Raw genomic sequence first — 21,504 nt, forward strand, 5'->3', positions numbered from 1 at the left:
CAAATATCCACTGCTGTCAGCGAAGTAACACTGATCTTATTAAGATGATCAAAAACTGCATCCTCTAAAAATATAAATATAAATTCCTCTCAATCCTGCCTTATTTTGGTCCTTAATGGTTCTCCTTTTGATATTTCTATCTATTGAGCATGGGAAAAGTTGCTTTAGCTGTTCTCGTTCCACTCCGGCATGATGCTGACACTATGTACAGTGTGGTACTGGTGTGGTGATAGTGTACGTGGTATGCCATGTGTATAGAGGTACTCGTTTCCCTGCAGACTTGCTGTGGGTGACTGGATCCCCGCCCCAGGACTGCACTGGCGGCCCAGAGTCTGGTGGGTCATGGAGCTCTGGTACATTGCAGCATGATGGCCGTCGGCCAGCTGCGGAGAGGCGTGGCCCCCGACCCCGCCGAGTCTGGACACCAGAGACCCTGAGGTGAAGTGTGCAGAGAAGTGTTGGTACGGCAGCCGCTCCATTGGCTGCATGGTGGTTACGGAGCAGCTCCCGTAAGGCGAGACGCTGGCCCATGTGTTGCAGCTGATGTCCTCCAAACTAGGAACTGGCTCGGCGCCCTGCGAGGCGCTTGCATACATACAGGCCTGCCGCTGGCTGGATTCATTGCGGTATGGCCCGCCAGCTAGGCCAAGGCTCTGGGCGTAGCCTAAAGGACGGTAGTAATGGTCCTCTTCGCTGGACGAGCTCTCCAGGTAGGACTTCTTATAGCTGTGCTCACTTGAGTGACAGTCATCCTCCACTGCAGATAAAAATAGAGAATTGCAATGTTACTGATGGGTTATATATCAGTTACGTTAAGCAAAAAGTTCACAGTATTAATGTTATGTTGATTTTATCAACCTCTGATGAACTTTAGTCATCTGTTCATTAAAGGCAGGGTGGGCAGTTCCTGCATGATACACTTTGCCTTTAAGTCCTGCCAGTAATTAATAATTCATGCGCTCTGAAAAACAAATGAATACAGTCCTTCATCTGTAGCAGTTGTAAACATGTAAAAACGTCGACCAATGTCCGCGCTCGTACACGTTTTATGAACCAATCAGGCCTCCCTGTCTCCCTACTCGTTCTCCACCCTTAGCATGCATTGCACAGCCCACACTCAGAACAGGAGCCGCAATCTGCTTCTGGACCAATGGCACTAATGCATGTAAGTGAGGGGCGTGACTTTTGAGGGAGCACAGAGGGAAGGGGTGGGTGAAGTCGGAGCACGGAAAGAATTCTACTTTCAAAGTCATACTATTTTTTTTTTTAAATTACCAGCCCTGCCTTTAACTGACAAAAAACTTATTTAAAATAATAATATGTTGTACATTTTTTTCTTTCCTTTGTACATGAGTACACTTCAACTTTTTGTTGAAATGAGTGTTGAAATGTCCCTTTCATGCACATAATGATCGCTGCAAAAGTATACATCTGAAGTTGATTGGTTGCACTGAATCTTAGCTGACAGTTGGCATAGCACTCTAACCATTCAGTACGTTGATATGTAAAAACATTGAAAACCTCATAGCATTTGTCCATTACTTAAACATTATTGACTATTTGTCTTGTTTAATTACCTGCAACCCCAACAAAATCCAGTTAAATTAGTAGTTGCAACTGAAAAAAGTCTGGTATGTTTTAGGAAGTTCAATATCAATGCAAGTCACAGATACGTTTGTTTTTGGCATCCATAGAACAGTAGAGAAATTGGGGACTGCAGATAAAAATAAGTCAGATTTGGTAAACTCGGGCATAATTTATTTGTCATTTTCAATCAACGAGGCCTTTGAATAAAATCTGTGCTAAACAGGCCCCTTAAACATACAACACACACATCATATACAGTTTGACTCTTACTGATTCCTTTTGACCATGGCTAAATTTAAGACAACACATTTCACGTAGCTGCCTCTTTATGCCTCTTTATGCTTAAAATAGTGCAATACAACCACAGCCCTCATATCATTGGATACTAACTGCTATAATCAATTTGCCATTCTTGATATGACAGATTCATCCATTGGATGCATCGCATTTAATCCATTCAGCAGTTTTTCCTACCTTTTCTCTTGATGCAGTGGTACTCCTGGCCTGGCTCATGTGGCAGTGGGTAGGAGCCTGACTGAGGCAGCATATCCTGCGAGGTGCTGGTAACCCCGTTTTCACACTGGGAATACTGGGAGCTCAATGTGCTTGGGGTGGCCATACCCTGGACATCCCCACTAAAGGGGCTCTGGCTGGATCCCACCCGTTGACGCACTGTACTGCGAGGTACCACCGGATACTCCTTGGTACTAGATTAGACACAAGACACCCAAACACCATCAATAAAAAACACATTTAAAAACAAGAAATTCAGAAGTTTGACTTCATACTTCGACACTCAGAGAGACCCCCCCCCCCTTCTTGGGGAAAAACTCTTTCCACTACACAGGGCAGCATGTTACACTCCTATTAATCCTCGGCATCCGTCAATAGATCATTTTGCTACTTTTGCGTCTTTGATTTCAAGGATTGCCCGGGGTAGAAACAGTGACCTGGTTTTGCAATAAGCCATCCCTTCAGAAACGTAACCAGGAGCAGACGTGCGTAGCTTATACAGTACTCTGCAGGACTGCACAAAGGCGAGTAAGATTGATAGTGTGGTTTGGACTTTCACCATGTCCTTTACATTCGCTAGTTTTGATAGATGAAATGCATTTCACTCAAAATGTCGTATTAAATTGTGGCACGCACCTACTTAAAGTTACTTAACGTGTGTCTGATACAATCAAATGTGCCATTTTGAATGTGAAAGTGAAGGAAATGCAGCCCATGATTTACACAGATTTTGCTTATAATAAGCCACAGCGTTAATCGGAAATGCTTAATTACAAATAACTTTATTCTCTGGCTCTAACTTAAAGGTTATGGGAAGGAGGAACATTTCAGCACCTTGTCTAAGAGCCAAACAGCTATTCCACAATGATTTTCCTGATTTGGGATTTCTACATTAGAATGCACTTTTGTATCCACTGCAAAAGGGATGGGGGTAGGGGTGTGCTGTGAGTTCTTCAAAACCAGATTTTCTCCTTTGAAAATGTGTTTTCCAAGCAGCAATGGACGCATGCTCCCTCCCTCATCTGGTCTGAATAACAGAAAAAGAGCAACGTGGTTGTGTTCTGCATTGGCTGCTGGACCAATTGATACCATTGGTTCCAAATATACATACACACACGTAGTAGACACACTAAAGCAGTTGGAACATCCTTGCAAAAACAGCCGTGTGGACGGGAGATGTTACAGTTGTGTTTCAGAGGTTCTGCCAGATCAGCCATAAAAGTCTTCAGCATGAAAGCTGGCCGTGGATCAAGAGCTACACTTACATCATTGAGAATAACACTCACTGAAAATAACACTCACAACTGGCTCTCGTTTGGATGATTGAAGGATTAAAGTTAAGGGGCTTGTTAAGTGACAGTGTGACCAGGATGTCAGTAATCCCTACAACATTTATCCAACTCTTTCGACATCACTTAGTTCGTGTCAGTGTTTCCGAGTATCAGAGCAGATTACTTAAACGAGGCCAATATTAAAAATCTATTGTTTTGTGCATACATTTCAGAATAAAGATTTAGCTAAAGCTACCTTTGCATTCTGGACATCCGGTGCAGCTCCATGTCGTCACTTCCACGAAAGCCTTTTGCAAATGGGTTGTTCTCAATCTTCAGCTGGGTTATCTGAAACAACAAAAAACACCATTCGTCATGCATTATGCCATGTAAGTATTTTTGTTATAAAGGTTGTGCAACTTCATTAAAACATCTTCAACTATTTTTTAATGTCATAAATTAAACTCTTTTTTTCTCAAAGGGAACGCTTTAAATGTTTTTTCAAAAATTGCAAGATTTAATTATTTGGCTAAATAAAAGCCAGCTTGAAGCTGATACAATGACAGTATTACAACATGTTATTCTTTTGAAAAAAGTTTGTACATCTGTCTGCTCAGAAATAAACCAAGAGAATAAAATAATAGATTTTCCCAAAAAAATGTATGATGTTTTAACTGATGCTGAACTAAGAAATTGAATAAGAGTATATCTCAATAAGACATATTTGCATTGCATTATTTATAATGTGACAGCATCTGGCAAAACAGATATTTGGCTCATGTTTGACAGATGCAAATAATGTGATTTATTATCTGACTTTATATTTTGGTAATAAATGTCTTTGTAAATATCAAGCAAAAATAAAGTGCAGTAGGCCTAAAGCCACTCTGAAAGACTAAATTAATCCCAAAGAGGTTTTACACAATCCGGGGAGAGCCCTCTCATGAGCAGCGGTTTCTGGCAGGTAATTAGTTGGCACCTCTCCTGTGCTTCCAGTTTCTGACAAGACTGAAAGTTTGAGTCTGTAAGCTGGCTGACACGTCAACCAAACCTTGTAAAATCTTGTGTGACACTTCACTATATAGTTTCTTGTTAATACGCACCCTGGCACATGTTATATATATTGTTTCATCTCTTTAAAAAAAGTTTGAAGTAACAAGTTCAGAGCCTTGATGAACTCCTCATATCCTTTGGGCATTTACAAAAGCCCCCCCAAAAAACGTAACAAATAATTATTTCTTTCTGAAGTAAAACCGTGAGTTCAGTTTACAGGAGCAGGGAATAAGGAATTTCGCACAAAATAAAACATTGTGGTGTTTTTCTTCTGAATGGGCCTACGGGATTAAAATAATCGCAAAGAGGATTTGAATGCTGTTAAAAATAAATTTGGGTGTAGACTCTAGACAATCCAGCAAAAACTGACGACTTCAAAGACTGCACAGTTTTACAAGAATGTATCCAAATATACTCATTAAAATAACTGAGGCCTATTTCAACATACTCCCAGATGTCCTGGACAATACGTTAGGCTTCTATAAGTAAAAAAAGAACTAAATATGTATTAAATGTAATTCAGATATGAGGTATGGATTTAAACATGTTATTCAGGAAGGTTTTTTTTTTTTTTTTTTTTTTTTTAAAGAAAACACAATTTTGAAAAATATTTCAGTTGCAAATGTGACAGGAAAAACCTGAAACCAAAGACGTTAACCATTTTCATTACCCCAAGTCTAACAGGTGAATTGGACACAGGCCTTTAGCTCTTATTGCTCTGGCAGATGTTAGACTGTTTGATTAGACAGTTGTGGTAAAGTGCCTTGAAATCACAAATGCCTGCTTTTCTGCAGGTCTGCAAAGCCCCAATAATTAGCCCGGGGTTATGATCTCAGACCCCAATAAGATGTTTGAGGATAATGAATGGCTTCTACAGAAAGTCGGTCATTTACGTTTCCTGTTCCCAGAAGTGCACTAGAATTCTCATTGGCTGCGGGGACATTATGAGTTTTCGCCCCTTTTCTCCCCTGTTTCCCAAACTAAAAACATATAGGCCCACACGGTTAAATGACGTTAAACAGACGTTGTTTACATATCTGTATTCCCTAGATTTTTTACCCGCCTCCGAGTAAATAGCCTACTGAGTTTTAATTTCTGCATCTTTACACAAGTCTTAACAAGCGAGTAAACAACTGTTAGGCTGCCTCTCGGAAGAAGCTTAAGATTGTATTAACGAGCATCTATTTTCGGCCGATTATTGGCCACTGTTTCCAGAAAGGAGTCTTTTAGATTTCAAGATTGTAGTAGCGCAGTTTAATTTACACTTAACGACATTGAGAGGCAAATTGACATCAAGAAAAAGAGAAAAAAAAAAGATGAATTTACATATTTTAAAAAAGGCCTACAGATCCAATACGTACCAGCTTGAATTGCTTTCACGTTTAAATAGAAACAAACACGCAAAAACAACGTGTTAAATTAAAAGTAGGCCTAGATTAAGCCCTGTTATTTTCCGTTTCATAGGCTATTACGTATCTTCTGTAACTACGAAAATACTTTCATCATGAAAAGGAACAGATAATGTGGCTCTAAATAATTTGGTAAATACCTAATTCATTGCAAACATAATAATAATAATAATAAAAAATCTAAAATATCAATCACGAAAGTTTGCAATTGCAAGTCAAACTCTTCAGAACATAAAAAGGTTGAGCGTTAAATGAAGGCTTCAGTCGTATGCTACCGAAAACGTCAGAAAGTGACGCCAGAGGTTGTTCCGGTTTCTCTTCCGCTGCTCACGCGCTACAAAGCGCTGCAGGCCTGGAACTTCAAAAAGTCCCTTGAGGTCAGACGTCGTCTAGTCGGTTATCTCAAGTTTTCCCTCGTCTGTCAGTGGCTCAATGTGATATCAGAGATTTTCAGCTGACAGTGACAAGGCTTCACTTTAACCTTACAGAAGAAGCCTGCCTTTCATTTTCTCTCCTGCCATGAAAAATGAGCAGAAAATAATAAAACCCTTGCTGAGAAAGAAACTTTTTTTTTTAATGTGTTGTGTACGACAGATCCTATTTCCACATTTGGCTTGAGTTTTAATGTGCATAGGCCTCTGCGTGTATTTCTGGAACTTTCTGCCACGTCGGAAACATTGTAAAAATGAAATCGCCTCATAAAAAAACTCCGTGAATTTAAAAATGCCTTTTTACTGAGTCATGGGCGGCAATAAAAAAGAAAGAAAAATCCAAAAGTAGGCCTATAGCCCATGTAGCACTTACCTTATGGTTCTGATAGGACGTGACTGCTATGAAGGATGTCTCTGGGAAAACGTGAGTGCAGAAGGCCGTGTTTTTGGAGCCGAAGCCATTATTTTCATCCGCCTTCACGATGTGGATCCTCGGTTGGTACTTGTGCATTGAGTTTAGGATGATCTACAAGAAAGAGAAACAGAGTCGAGCCTTAGAGTATGGTATGATATACACACGTTGTCATGCTGTTTAATAAAGTCTGTTTTAACAGTCTTTCTACGAATAAAACTTTCAGAGGACACAGAATCAGATGCAAATGAAAACTTCAGATTTCTTTGAAACATCCTAGAGTGAAAAATAAATAAAAAGATTAGGCCAAGGTTTATTTGCCCACATATATAGGCCTACAAGTAAGTTGAAGTTGTTGAAAGTAATCTTAAATTTCACTTTAATATAATTGTTTGAATTTTAATTAACCTTTTTTTGTTTGGAGGTTATTCTCGTTTTTTTAAGATACAGAGAGTAATATGAGTAATATATGAAATTCTTTAATGCAGCAAAATGTGTACCAGACATTAGCTAAGGAAAAGACAAGGCAGAACCTGCAGCTTCACCTTTTTTAGTACCATTTTTTAAGGTAGACTGTGGGTTGATTAAGGTATCTAAGTTGATTGAGGTTGATCTAAGTCTGGGTTGATTAAGATCTAAGTCATGAAAATATAACCGTGGGTTGATTAAGATATACTCCAGGTTTACTGTAAGCTCTAGTTTTGCTGCGCCTGCAGAAAAAACCTTGCAAAAGAAATTTTATTTTTTAATAAATCCGATCTGTGGTGTGTAGACTGTTGATCAACTTTGTGTCTGTGTTGTGTGACCTCTGTAATTATGTCTCCCCAAGTGTCAGGAAAAATCACATGTATCATCATTTCTTGTATTTTATGGAAACTTACTGAATGTGCTCTTTGAGGACAAACAATCTGAAAGAACAAAATATACTTTTATGGCATTTGATTGCTATACAAATTTATATTTATGATGTATTTAAATGAGTCAAAGTGCATTCTTATTTTGTCTTTGTTGTTGTAGTCCTAATTTCTCTTCTCTCTCCAAACCTGACACAAAACCTTGGTTTTTATTTAACTCCAAACAAAGGCTATGACTCCACACAGAGTATGAGCATTTCCAGCAGATTATTAGACTGACAGTATGCCTGCTGTCTTGTTGCCCCTCTAACCTGACTAACCTAGTTTAAGCTAAGTGATGACTACTACCAGTGGCTAGCTTGGCGACATTTAGACGCGCTCCACACAGCTGAACTTGAGCCTTGAACCTCTCTTTTCAGGCCCTCTCATCCGTGCCTTTTAAGTCTAATTGTTTTGACGGAGCGGGGAGTTCTGGTCACCAGCCTTGAGAAAATGCAAAGTTTTTGTTTTTTTTATCAGATCCATTTACATTTAAAATATAAATCTCTTGTCTTTCTTCCATCCTCCTCGAGCGATGACTACTCTTTTAACCCCAACTTTTTGCCCCACAGGCATTCCTCCTATCTGTTAACTCAAAGCTTGTTTTTGTACCTGCCTTTCACTGCCACAGAAGAAAAGACAAGAAACCCCTGTGTACTTGAGGGGGCTTCTGTAGCATGAAACAAACAAAACCCTGAGTCCTTTCTGAGAACCATGCTAACCCTACAGGCGTCCATACACCATACCATTGTCATCCTTTATCAATTTCCAGCTGAACTTGATCTCATTTCATGGTGCAGTAGGTTTTTGTAATGGGCAGAAACTGGGTAAACGTGTGTTCCAACATTGTTTCCTTGAGCATACACACACACACACACACACACACACACACACACACACACACACACACACACACACACACACACACACACATACATATACTGTATATAGAAAGATCCTGACTCTGCTCTGTCGATTGTAACACTTAAAACCGCAAGCTGTTGAAGAGTCAGCTTATGCTAGTTTTACCTTGAACTAAAATATTAGCTTGAAAGGGCTGTATTCTTGTTGGATTTGAGATGAAATAGTGTTCCAAAAAACCCTGAGGCTACAAAAAATACATTTTGCTGCTGATTTCTAGCGGGCAGCTCTGCACAGGATAGCACAGGTTCCGGTAGCCTGGTATAATGTGTTGTTATGTGGTTATGCAAATAACAAAATATTTTGTTCTCACATGTCCTAACTTCAAGCAGCACAAACATTTAGTTTATACATTTTATAATAACAATTGAAGAATAAGGCTGAGGAAGACTTTTCAAAGCTTTCCAAGCATGTGGGTTCAGAGAAAAAAAGGTCAAATCGAACATTTTCCCATGCTCACATTAATTAATGGCTTACTTTGAGGTCTGTAAAGATGCATCCAAGATCTGGACAAACCACAACAATAAACCCATTAGTACAAACCCCTCATTCACAGAGGTTTAGAAGTTAGAAACCTCCACCACTGAGACACATTAGGAGCTGCATGGAAACATCTAAACACACATTTCACTCTGGAAAACAGCCTTGTACAAACTGGGACCTCGAAGTCCAGTATGTGTGTTAGTGGGGGCAGCAGTGTAGATTTAGACCACCCACTGGGGCACACGCCTCGTCTCCCTGTATCCCTGCACCCCCTCCCTCCTTCTGCAGCCTCTGGATGATAGTATTTAATGATAGTGAGGGATCACTTTGGGTCTTGAGCCGCTGCCCTTTGCTTTCATGTTCCACCACATCAGAGAGTTTTCCGCGAGCCGTGGGATCAGCAGGCTTTGTACACCATCATCTATTGCTCAACGCACTCTGCCATTCAAATATAAACAGTGCAATCCTCACACTCCGACCGCCCGGCCCGAAAAAACATGTGTGGGAAGATGGGCGGACGAGTGCAGGAGCCGAAGAGAGAAAAGGCAGACGTATAACAGAGGATTGCACGTTTTTAGAGAGAGATTGAAGCAATAAGTGCAGTTTGTTACGAGCCACCAATCAGTTTAGGAATTTAAATACAGGAGCCACACCAATTTGAATGATTTACACCAGTGAGACCAAAGCAGCAATGTAGTGCATTGCTTTAAGGAATTTAAACATCCTTTAGCACTTACTTTCACATCAATTTAATGCCGTGCAATTTTACTGAAGATAGATGGCAGAATTATTGTAGGCAAAATGAGTACATGTTAAAAATGAGTAAAGAGAGGAAAAAATTGAAAGTAAACCTGAAGTTGCATTAAGTGTTTTGATAATAAATGTTAAGTTTCTCCTTAAATACTTCTTAGCAGCTTGAATTGAATGGATTGCTTTTTAGGTTTTAGTTGTTTTTTTGGATTTTTTTTTTTTTTTTAACATAAGCCCAAATTGCATCGACCAAAGAAGTATTTCCATCAGTTGGAACAATCCTGCAATAAACTTTATAATAAGTCCTGCATTTAATGTTCAGAACTGAAGTCTTAATGGTGCAACACAAGTGTCCAAAATTAAAGTATTTGTGCAGAATTGTTCCAATGATATAGAAAATATGAATGAAAATATGTCTTTATGGAGACCTTCAACAGAGGACTTTAATAAGATCAGAGTAAAAAAAAAAAGTTAAAATTACTCCCAATGTGCCTTTAACATTAAAAGCAACATGAAAACAATCCTTATATGAATTTGATAAAAACAGACAATCATTCAGAGACAGGAAGAACATCTTTTTAAACAACCTATTCCTGAAAGAATTTAATTAGCTATGCTAACAAGATTTTTGAAGACAGGGCAGCACTTGCTATGTGTTTGAAGATGTATCATTTGGATTAAAAAAGTGGAATCTGCACCGCACACAAGCCATGCCTCAAGCTCAACTCCCCCTTTACACTCCTTCACAACAGTGCACATCTACTGAGCTGGACCCTGCTCACTCATGTGTCTAATTACTGAACTGTTCTGGAGAAAAACGACTTCTTCAAACCTCTATTTTCAAAAAAATGCTCCAATCGACATTGGCTATACATTCTGGTCTAATGTCTCCCTGCTAGTAATTATAAATCATCGACATGTTATTTCAACCAGCTGGACCAACAAGCTGATGGAACACATTTCATTTATAAATCCCATGGTGCTGTCTCCCAGCACGAAACAAGGAGAGCCAAGAACCGCTGCAACCAATCAAAAATGTACTCCAAACCAAAAATTTACAACACTGCACACATTCCTGCTCAGATCCCGTTTCATTTCAGCAGCTGGGCTTTGGCAAAGCTACAGTCCTTATAGGTGCAATGTGGACGGATAGATAGTAGATTGTTTGTGTGGAGATTAATATGCATTTTAATTGTAGCTTTTGTGGACTATAAAACATAAATGTAGCTTCACCACCAATGTCACTACCTGCATAATTTTCAAACTCCATTTAGCAGGCATGATAAATGAAATTAATCAAATCGTATAAAACATGTTTAAGTGAAGCTTTTTAAAAATACACCTATGAAAAAACAAAGTTATTTCACTGCTTCATGAGGAGATTGGAACACCTCTGATTAGCATTAACAGACCAATTTTAACTTAAACCAGTCCCTTGTGTTTTTCTAATTTTACCAGGTCCTTAAAAAAAACTATCGCTGCACTTCTGCCAACCCCATCATTGTTTTTCCCTTTTAATCCTGTGCTCATTAGCAAGAAAAACTAATGTTAAAACTTTTGTTTCTACATGTGATTTTGGTCTGGGTTTCCCATCCAGTTGTAATTTTCAAAAACGTGCAGCTAACAGGCCCATTTGTAGATGAAGTAAGTGATGTTTGTGTGTTTCTGTTTTGGGTAAAGAAAGGAATCACAAAGGCCTGGGGCTGGATAGTGAGTTTACAATAATGAGGAGTTAAAGTTAGAAAATAGGTACCATACTGATACCATACTACTAATGGTTTGGGAGGAGGGGGGCAGGGCAGCGGTGCTGGGAGGATGCAATTACAGTTTTCCGTTTTGCTAAAAAGTACCCAACAGCTCTCTTTTACTTATGTAGGCTGACTTCCAGGGGGTCGACAACTTTGAATGCATATAGGGGGTGCTAAAATGAAGCCTGGTTACAGAGTTTCCAGGCTTAAAACAAATCAAACATATCATTCTGTTTATCCACATATTTAACCATAGCAGAGCGAGAATTCAAAATAATTCCATACTGAAAATTATCAGAACAGAAATTGAGGTTGAAGCAAATCAAATCCTTTTTGACATTATTTTAACTATTTTATAGAATCTGAATCTATATTAATTTAGTAGCATTACAGTTTCTGTTTGTTTTTTATTAAACTCAATTAAGTGCAAAATCACATAGCCTTTTCAAAATAACATTGTTTTAATTCAAGTATGTTAACATGTTTTTTTTCTCCTAAAACTAAACTAATACTTAGTCCTTTAAGGTAATCTCTCTTCTATTTCGTTAGAGGATAACTTCGACAACATTATACTGATATTTTATACAATTAATGAAACACCTCACTGGATTGTTTTGGGCTAAACGTTTAACCTCGAATAAAACGGGGACATATTTTGAATTGTTTTTTTAGTTTTTGGAAGACAAGCAATATTCTAACATCTGACTTTTCATTAACAGCAGGACAATAAAGAGTTAAAATGTTTTCGGAGGAAATTTCGACCTTGACCATCGCAAGATTAAACTTTATGAAAGCAGTGAGGGGAAAAAATACAGTTTCCAAACATAATTTTTTGAAGCTTCTCGATACAGCTTTGCATAAATCTGAACATTCTCCAAAGTTCATCTGGAACTTTAAAGAGCAAAGCAACAAAAAAATAATCCAACATGTTTCATGCAATAGTGTGTGAAATAGTTAAAAAAAAAAGTGTATCAAGTTTTAATCAATTCCAAATGTAACCCAAATATATTTAATCAAAGTTTCTATTATTACAATACTTTTATAATTAAATTATATAGGCTACTTTCTTTTTCAGACAGAACTGCTGAAACCGCGCAACAGTAACCACACTCCGTCCATGTGCCATGGACCAACACACAACTTTTAAATATGTAGCAGCAGGTTTTAAAGGCATTCACACACAAACACACCACATACACGTGGTGAAAAAGTTAAGATGATAGGCCAATAGGCACCTACGTGTCCGAATGGGTCCAGGTGGTTGTTTGTCAGTTTGAGTTTCTGGAAGGACACGAGCTGTCTCATCCAGTGAGCGCCCGTGGCGGGAGAGTCCGGGTGCACGTAGAGCCTGCCGGGCATGGCGGGTTCTGCCTTCCCGGTTACAGACCTAAAGCACAGCAACATAGTCCTACTGTTAACACCTAGAATTGAATGGACGTTGAAGAGGCGAAAACATTCATTAGAACGTTTCCTGATCATCATGTAAGTAAACGGTGTCTTACTTATCTTAAACACAAATCTAAAAAATAACGTAGAGATTTCACGAAGAGAATACAAAATGTTTCATGGAAACTCTTGAAATGACAAATACGATCTGAACTGGATGCAGAATGTTTTCAAGGGGGAAAATTTTCTGAATTGTTTGACGCATATTTTGAAGAGTTATCCTGCAATGATTTAGAGATTAATTACATTAAAAAAACAGAAGCAATTTTTACCTGTAAAACTTTTCATTTAGAGTTCTTTAAGTTTATAAACAAGTACACCCAGTGCCTCAGTGCGATGTTAACAACACTGTGATGTTGGTTTTGTCCTGTCAGAGGTCAGATTAGAGCTGGTAGACATTGTTTTACAACATCGTTGGATCAAGCAGACAATTAGTTCCAGGGCATGCTTTGGACAGGTCATTATCGGCAGTATTGGCATGTGATTATCCTCTTTAGGTAAGTCCTCATTGAGAGGCGCTGACCCAAACAAGACATTCCTTACCAAGGTTAGAGAGATGGACATGACACTAAACAAATAACCGTGTTTGTGCTCTGCTCTGAAAGAAAGCCCTGTTGCAAAACTGGTAGAAAAAACATTTAATAAGCGCAGAAAAGTCAGCTCCAGCAGAAACATTTCTCCCAGCTGACTTCTTTTCTTGGCACGCATGAGAAAACACACAGTTCATAATTCTCTGGGAATTAATATGTTCGCTTCCGAGTCTCGTCCATCAGGACAACAAAATACATCTGACTGTTTAAGTAAACACAACAGACAAGGGCTGCGGCGACCCCTTTAACAGTGACACCCAGTAATGAGAAATTAAAGGAAAAGTTTGTTCATGCAGCAAAAGTCATTGTTGTTACGTTTCATTTTCTCTTACCATTTATTATCTGCGAATTTGTATCGATGGTCATCCGCAGGAACGACATCCATCAGGAGAATATATTTAGTTTTGGGGTTTAATCCTGTGACCTTTACTTTGAAGCTGGGGAACATTCGCCTGTAAAAGGACAAAGAGACGCTTTATAGAGCTATATATGGTATTTCTGTCAAACTGGAAAAACAGTAGGCAAGCAAAAATAGACTGTGGTGCGTTTTTCATGGTTGCCTGTTCAGTAAGAGAAACGTAAATCCAATTCTAGGCCTTGTCAAACTTACTTTTCAAACTATGGCCAAATTGTAATTAACAAGGGTAGGCTATATTCAGAATAAAGCCTACTGTCTCCCTCTTCTAATTTTCTCATTTTGCGAACCCACTTTTATTGCAAAGTGATCTCACGTGGGGTGGTTTTAAATGTCAAATAAATGAGTCTATGCTTTGGAGAGGTACCGATTATTTCCAGGGCAGGGCGCCGAGACTTCACTTTGTAAAAAGTTTTTTTCACTGTGGGTCAGATTTTAGCAGGATCCGTTTTGCAAAACGTTCGGTTATTTTGTTGCTGTCACATATGAGAAAAAAATACTTAATCAAAGGAAGGTTAAGCAGCACGAGAGACAGATGAGGAAGAATAATGAATTGGAGCAGGAGGGGTGTGATGCTAATTTCTCACTAAAAAAACAAAAACAAAAAAAAACAAGAGCGTAATGACAGGGGTATAAAGATGAGAAAATAACTGCCTCCAGTACTCACAGGGTAAATGTAGCTGTGTGTTAAACTATAAATATTCGTCACTTTTAACTCCCACATCAGAGCCATCAGCAGCAGACACCATCCACCATCATGCATATGTGCACGTTCACACTCAGCCGACGGGCGCTATTTTGACTCGATGCAATCTGAGGGCGACTGTGGAGCAGACAGCGTGACACATACGCTGTCTGCGTAACAAGTTGCAAGAAATGTCTGCGTAGAATTACGCACAAACGGCAAATACACAGGAGATATTGCAAATGGAGGTTCTTACCGTTTAAACGTGAAATATTACTGAGTTTAAAGAAATATGGATTTAAATAAGTCAGAGTGGGCTTTATTTAATGCACTTGCGCTCTTGTGCTCATTGTCGATAGTGTTGCTTTCCTCAAAAAGTCCCACCCAGAGCTGTATTGGTGTTGCAGAGCGCAAAAGTAGGTTTCCAAATAATACAAATACAAAGAAATCCAAGAAAGAAAGCAGGCATGCAGCCAATAGCTGACTAGTGTGAATAGTGTGTTTGTTTTGTTTTGTTTTGTTTAACTTACCTCCCGGCTTTGGTGATGATCATCTCTGTTCCCACCTCGTGAAACTTCATCCAGAGTTCTCTCTCGTGCAGGTAGACTTTGATTCCCTCCATTCCCTTCAAAATAAGACATCTTAGTACCGATTTAGTTCTTCAAGCAATGCTGTACCAGACCTGTTCTCGAATTGTACGCAGATGTGTATGTTCAGATGGGTGTCGAGGCCTGGGAAATGTGAAATAGGTTACTGTCATGTGCATTAGGTGCCAAAAACTATGTAAGGAGTAAGTTGTTTAAATTATGAAGACACAACAGTTAGAATGCACACCAAACAATAAGGGCCATTTTAGAAATTATATAGGCCCTGTAATGAAAATGTCACCTTTGTGTGAGCATTCAGTAAGTTAAGATGTGTGTTATTCTACCCTGTTGATCCTTAAGGCTATAGATTTAAAAAAATCCACAACATACAAAGATAAGAGGTGACCGATTAACAATTGAAGTATCGCTGCACTGAATTCGTCAAAATATAAAAACTTGTTAAAATTGAACCAAAACTCTTCTGATATTTCATTTCAATAAAATCAGCTTCTTTAATGTATAGTATGAAAACAAAGAGAGAGTTTAAATGCATATATGTACATAAGAACTCTGCAAAAATTACAATGAGCAGAAATATATCTGAAATATTTTCAGAAATATTTCGTGTATGATTTAACAGTCATCAGACAATTGTGCATTATACTTTTTTTTTTTTCTTGTTCCTATTTTTTTTGTTTACATTCAATGAGTCCCCATAAGTCTTCATCGGGCTCGATTCGTCACAGTAGATTCAGTGAAAGCGAGGCCTACTGACAGAGAGAGACACACACATACAAATACAAATACTGACCTGCTGAATGTATGTTGTCTGTGATGACGGGGATTTGCTTGAGGTCCCGTTCTGTTTCTCTGATTTATTCTCGCTCGGTACTTCCCTTGAATCCGAGCCACCAGGAGAGTTTGGAAGGCCAAAAGTTTCCTCTTGGTCCGCCATGGCCAGAACTCCGAAAACTACTGTCCCAGCTGCAAGAGCCAGACAGAGATGTCAGTGTGTGTGTGTGTGTGTGTGTGTGTGTGTGTGTGTGTGTGTGTGTGTGTGTGTGTGCGTTCGCGCGCGAGCGTGCGTGTGTTTGGTGGAGGTCTGAACCTCCACATTAAAATAGTAAGTAACAGTTTTAAATACGTTTATACGGAGCACGGATAAACAAAGTTGCGGCTTTTGGAGGTGTCGTATATGCTACAGGTTACCCTATATACAACTACTACAGGGCAGTAACTACAACGCTGGGATATCAGTATGAAAATAATTGAACAAAAGCACAGCATTCAATTGCATTTATTTTGTAAAATAAAGTTATTAGAGGAAGTGAAAACATACACTGAAACTATATTTTACCGTTCAAACAAGCTGAATTTGTGTTCAGTTTATGTCAGAATCTAAATGACAGAACATAATATTTTAAATTAATAGACAATAATATCGTAGAACACAAAGAAATTACGCATCGTGTCGATAGCAGTTCTATCATAACAGCCTTATTCAGAACCTTGAATAAGGCTCCTCGCGTTAAGGAAACATTGTTTCTAATTCATGTCCCCCAATGGAAAGACGTGAGCTTTATTGTAATGTCGCGACATGTTGTAGCCCATACTCTCATAACCACAACATATTAAGGTCCGTTAATAATCCTCCACACTTACACGCTGTAACTTCTACAAAGAGCAGCGATTCCTGCAATGCAAAGTGAGACGATGTCAACGGCTATGGATCAGTATTAAGGATACCCGTACCCAGATCAAAGCAGGGTCAGCTTACCTAAAATACAATAGGCTACAAGTCGGAGGCTAGAGTTGGACTCGTCGATAACGCATCGGAGAAACAACACTTCCGATCCCTCGTCCAAATACAGATAATCCAGACGTCTTCCTCGATGCAGCTACTACAGAATCTCCATGAATCCTCCTTCTTCCTCCTCTCTCTCACAGTTTAGTCCAGGTTTCCCACAAGCACAGCCTCGACCGTGGAGAGATCCTCGCGGAGCTCGGTGACAGCTACAAGGCGCTACTCGGTGCCTTATTGGGGCATTTTACAACCGAAGACCGTTTTGTGGGTCGACACTGTCGATAGCTCCCAAATGTACGCTGCATCCGAGTCCCAAAGGAGCAGCTCCGTCACCTCCTTCTTCCCTCCTCTCTCTCTCTCTCTCTCTCTCTCTCTCACACACACACACACACACACACAGCCTCTCTGCACTGTCAAAACTACGTCTCCCCCATCGCTCGCTCTCTCCCTCCCTCTCCAATCCTCCTCTTGCATCAATGACCAACCGTGCGAAGCGGAAGCTGGGTCCGCGATGTAGACCAGAGGGGGTGGGGAAGATGGGGAGCAGTCTGCGTCGGAATAGCACTGGTTTATACCCCACATAATAATTCCTTCCATACCCCCACCCCAGTTTCTCCCCTAAACCTCTTCCTAATCCAGCACTGGTGGACGGAATTAATATTTGCTTTCATGCGCCATTACGCGCAACCCCATCTTCTGCACAGCCACAGCCTCAAGACAGCAGACATCAACCTCATTAACCTTCATCTTTATTTGAAGTACATCATTAGATATTGTGGGTCAACATTGTGTCTTTAAAGGGACTAAGGAATAACTACAATTGAATGAGTAATCGACCGTGTTTTATTTTGCCTGTGGTTCTAGTTTAGAGTCCGTGCAATTGACGAAATCAATTACGGGTATGTTGGCTCAAGTTTGACTGTAGCCTAAATGTTATGAAAAGGCTACACTTGCACTGTCCAATTCTCCTTAGCTCACAGAAAAAGGCGCAGAACACAACACTAAAACCTTACTCCAAAGGTTGTAAACATTTAAGCAATTAAATGGGACAAAGAATAAAAAGAAAAAATAGAAAGCTGGAGCAGCCATTGTAGGCTGTGCTTGGGCCTGTGGCTTCACACAGGTTTAGTGGACTTATATCCTAACATATAAAAAACACAACAAACCGCAAGTTTCTCTTTAGATCAAACGGTATGGGGCCATGTTTGCCTTAACGGAGCCTGCACGCAACAGCTGCGTATGAGCTCACCTCATATCGTGACAGTGCAAAACACACTCATCCATGCAATGTAAAAATGACAATGTTTATTGAAATATGTTTGAATTTGAATACCGAAAGCCGAAAATGACACTTTGCACAGGTGACAGTCGGATTTAGAATTCGACTGGGCATTTTGATTTGAGGATATTTGATTTGGGAAAAATGTTGCTTTGATGCAGTAAATGCTCTAAAATTTGTATAAAAGGCGTCAATATCCACGCGCAAACAAAGTCTTTTTTTTCCTCAGCGATTAAAGTGTCAGCACGTGTGGGATGTTGGTCTATGAGCATGCTGTCAATATGAACACTGATAACTAAAAAGCAAAGTATATAGATCTGTAGCACTAGAGCATCTGCTGGAGAAAGCAGGGTAGACAGTACAACAGATAGATTTCATTCTTGACGCAGAGCTTTAATGGAAACATATCGAAAATTACTAGATATCAAGGACGCAAACTCTACAGTAGATGTGATCCAATAAAATTTTGTTATAAAGCTACAACACTTGAGCAAAACACTGTAACTTATATTGACATATAAAGGCTGAAAGAAAAATAAAATATGTGTACTGTGACTAATTTAACCAGTTATTGAGCGTCTCTCTCTCTCTCTCTCTCTCTCTCTCTCTCTCTCTCTCTCTCTCTCTCTCTCTCTGCAGCTGCAAACAGAGCTCGGGGGGATGTGAAAGGCGTGTGTCTCCATTACTGAATCAACACAAATAACGAGAAGTTTACAGAACTTGAAATGGCAACAGTCTTAGACTGCACTAATGTTAACAGAATGTGAACATGACTTTGAATCTCGGCCCCTGGCCCAAGATCTTTGAACGAAAGAGCGATCCTTTTGGAGTGTAGTTTGATATTGATTGTAGCCTCATATATCAATAAAATATGCGATAATTCAAACCCACTTGTTCAATACAAAAAGTTCTTATGCGCAAAAGGGAATGTAAAAAAGGACCATCCTGTGGAAAAGGAGATGATGTGACAAAGGAACAAAATAAAGTATGTCATTGAATAGTTTTTCTTCTGATTCAACTTAAAAAAGGTATGTCAAGAGATATTACATAATTAAACTTAAACTTCACACTGTAAGATAAATATAATAAACTTAAATCCTCGTCTACAATTTTCAATTACATCTCAGGTAAAATTAAATCCAGTTTGATTGCCAGACGTGAAAAATAGCCCTCTAAAATGCACAAAGAAATGATGTAAGGATTCAAACTCATTTGAATTGCTCCCCTGGGGACAAATAAAGCTTTTTAAATGTAATTAAATTGAACTGAATTGAAAAACAGGACTGTATTCGTCTAAATGCATTTCGGTTAAAATAAATAAATAAATAAAACTAGACTGGATTTAATAAAAAAAAAAAAACTCGAATAAACTTTGACAGTGAAATTGAAACTCTTGAAAGTGAACGTTGAAAAGTAACGTATGTGAAAATCAACCGAAGGCCTTAATAAGAAAGTTCAATTGGGAAAACAATAGTTGAACAGCACAGAAGAAACTGTTTAGATGATGCTTAAGTCACACAAACAGTTGAGACGTAGATGAAGAAATTCAGCCTGAAAGCTCCATTCAGCCTATAATTAACTTGTTGCCTCAGAAGAGACGCGCTCGCTCACGCGGCGTCGCTCTGACCAAACTTACAAAAAAGAAAGATAATGACGTTAGAGGAAACACGAAATACTTTCAGCACGTGAATGTGGCTACCTCAACATACAACTGGACTGCATTTAGTGTGATTTTAAAGTGTCTAATTTAAACACATTCGTCAAATAAAACAAAAACAACAACAACAAAAACTTTAGTGATGGTATACAGTATCTGTAAATATTTTCTACAAGGTCAACGACTCGATTTGTACATTAAATTACATCAACTAAAACACTTTAATCATAAAGAACAATGCTGGGTTGTGACCCCCACTTAGTAATCATTTAAGTTCAGATGATAATAATGACTAATCAGCAACAGAATTAACAAAAGAAAAGTAAACTAAATGATTAATGCGCAATGAAAAGTAAACTAGAATCCCACAATTGATTTAAATAACATTGGTTTTGCGTTGTAAATCAAATAAAAATGAATAGCTCACCTGCGCGTCAGTTAAAGTTAGATTGAATAACAAAAGAATAACGGAAAGAGGTCACCGTATTTGCACAAACACATTTAGCCTATTGTATCAAAGGCAATTTAAAACGGATGGTTAGAGACCACACATTCTAATGAGTAAAAGGTTTCCTCAGACCTACTTCCTATTGAAAATAGGCATGCATGAAATTTCATTGAAAATGCAGATGAAAAGAAAAAACAAACAAACAAAAGAAAACAATTGATTCTCAAAACTAGAGAGGGTAATTTTTCAAAGACAAACCACTCAGGGATATCTCTTATTTGAACATATTGCACCCCACAATTTGCACCCCATCAGATATTACACAATTTCGGCAAACATTTCAGACAATTTTAAAAACAGACAAACATCCTGCAGTTGCAGCAGGTCACACTATGGTGAAGTTAAAGTAATCTTACAGTTATGAAATATATTAATTTCAATTATTTACTGTGCATGGCAGAACATTTTTGTTCACAGTTAATTGAGTTCAAACAGTTCAAATAAAAAAAATCTTGAAAGCAAAATGTTGCCAGCATCTGTGGACAACTGTCTTTACTTTTTTTTTTTTTTTTTACAAAAAAGTGAATGTGATCTTTTCTGTGATGGAATAGAGAGCCTCTCTATTTATGTGAACTGCAAAGAACATAAAACCTGTCCTCGCTTCTAAAAAAAACCTTTACATTTGCGTGACCCTGCATGCTAAAAAGTATTTACTCTGAGACATAAAATCTAAATGTAGCCTGGAAGATATACAATGCATGAACCACAGAAAGTCAGAGAGGAACAGAATACTGACCAGTGGCATCTGAGCTGATTTCCCACTGCTGGTGCGTTATACAGTTTATCTCCTGGGCATTCAAAACAAACTGTTGAAAGAAAAAGTGTCTGAAGTCAAACAGGATTGTAGCTTAAAAATGATCACATTAAAAAGTCATAAAAGCAAAACAAAAATCAAACATTTCTCAGGAAGAACTTAAAATCCCAGCATCCATTAGAAAAAGACAAAGTGCCAAAAAGTTGTAAAAAACAAAGAATGCAGGAGGACATTAAAACATTTGGAGCAGTGAGCTTATATAAAGGAATATGAAGTGCAAAATGCCACACACACACACACACACACAC

At 38.7% G+C, this 21,504-nt stretch overlaps 1 protein-coding gene and 1 long non-coding RNA gene across 2 annotated transcripts in view; one reads left to right on the plus strand and one right to left on the minus strand.

Moving 5' to 3' along the window:
• Positions 1-2,152, plus strand: part of LOC306836890 — a 34,618-nt gene extending 32,466 nt beyond the window's left edge. The window contains exon 3 of the long non-coding RNA XR_013780824.1: positions 2,079-2,152. This is a non-coding gene — a long non-coding RNA (uncharacterized lncRNA). The remainder of the gene's footprint in view (positions 1-2,078) is intronic.
• Positions 165-21,241, minus strand: tbx5a (T-box transcription factor 5a; the record flags this gene model as incomplete). The annotated part of the gene is made up of 9 exons (XM_079364239.1): positions 21,179-21,241; positions 16,006-16,178; positions 15,138-15,232; positions 13,840-13,959; positions 12,711-12,858; positions 6,638-6,790; positions 3,628-3,719; positions 2,062-2,294; positions 165-757 (listed from the first exon to the last, which is right to left on the minus strand). Exons 2-9 carry the CDS (start codon positions 16,147-16,149, stop codon positions 165-167), a joined length of 1,578 nt encoding a protein of 525 aa, XP_079220365.1. The 5' UTR covers positions 16,150-16,178; positions 21,179-21,241.
• Between the last annotated feature and the right edge of the window lie 263 nt (positions 21,242-21,504).

Source organism: Symphodus melops (assembly GCF_947650265.1).
Source record: "Symphodus melops genome assembly, chromosome: 16".
Taxonomy (NCBI): Eukaryota; Metazoa; Chordata; class Actinopteri; order Labriformes; family Labridae; genus Symphodus; species Symphodus melops.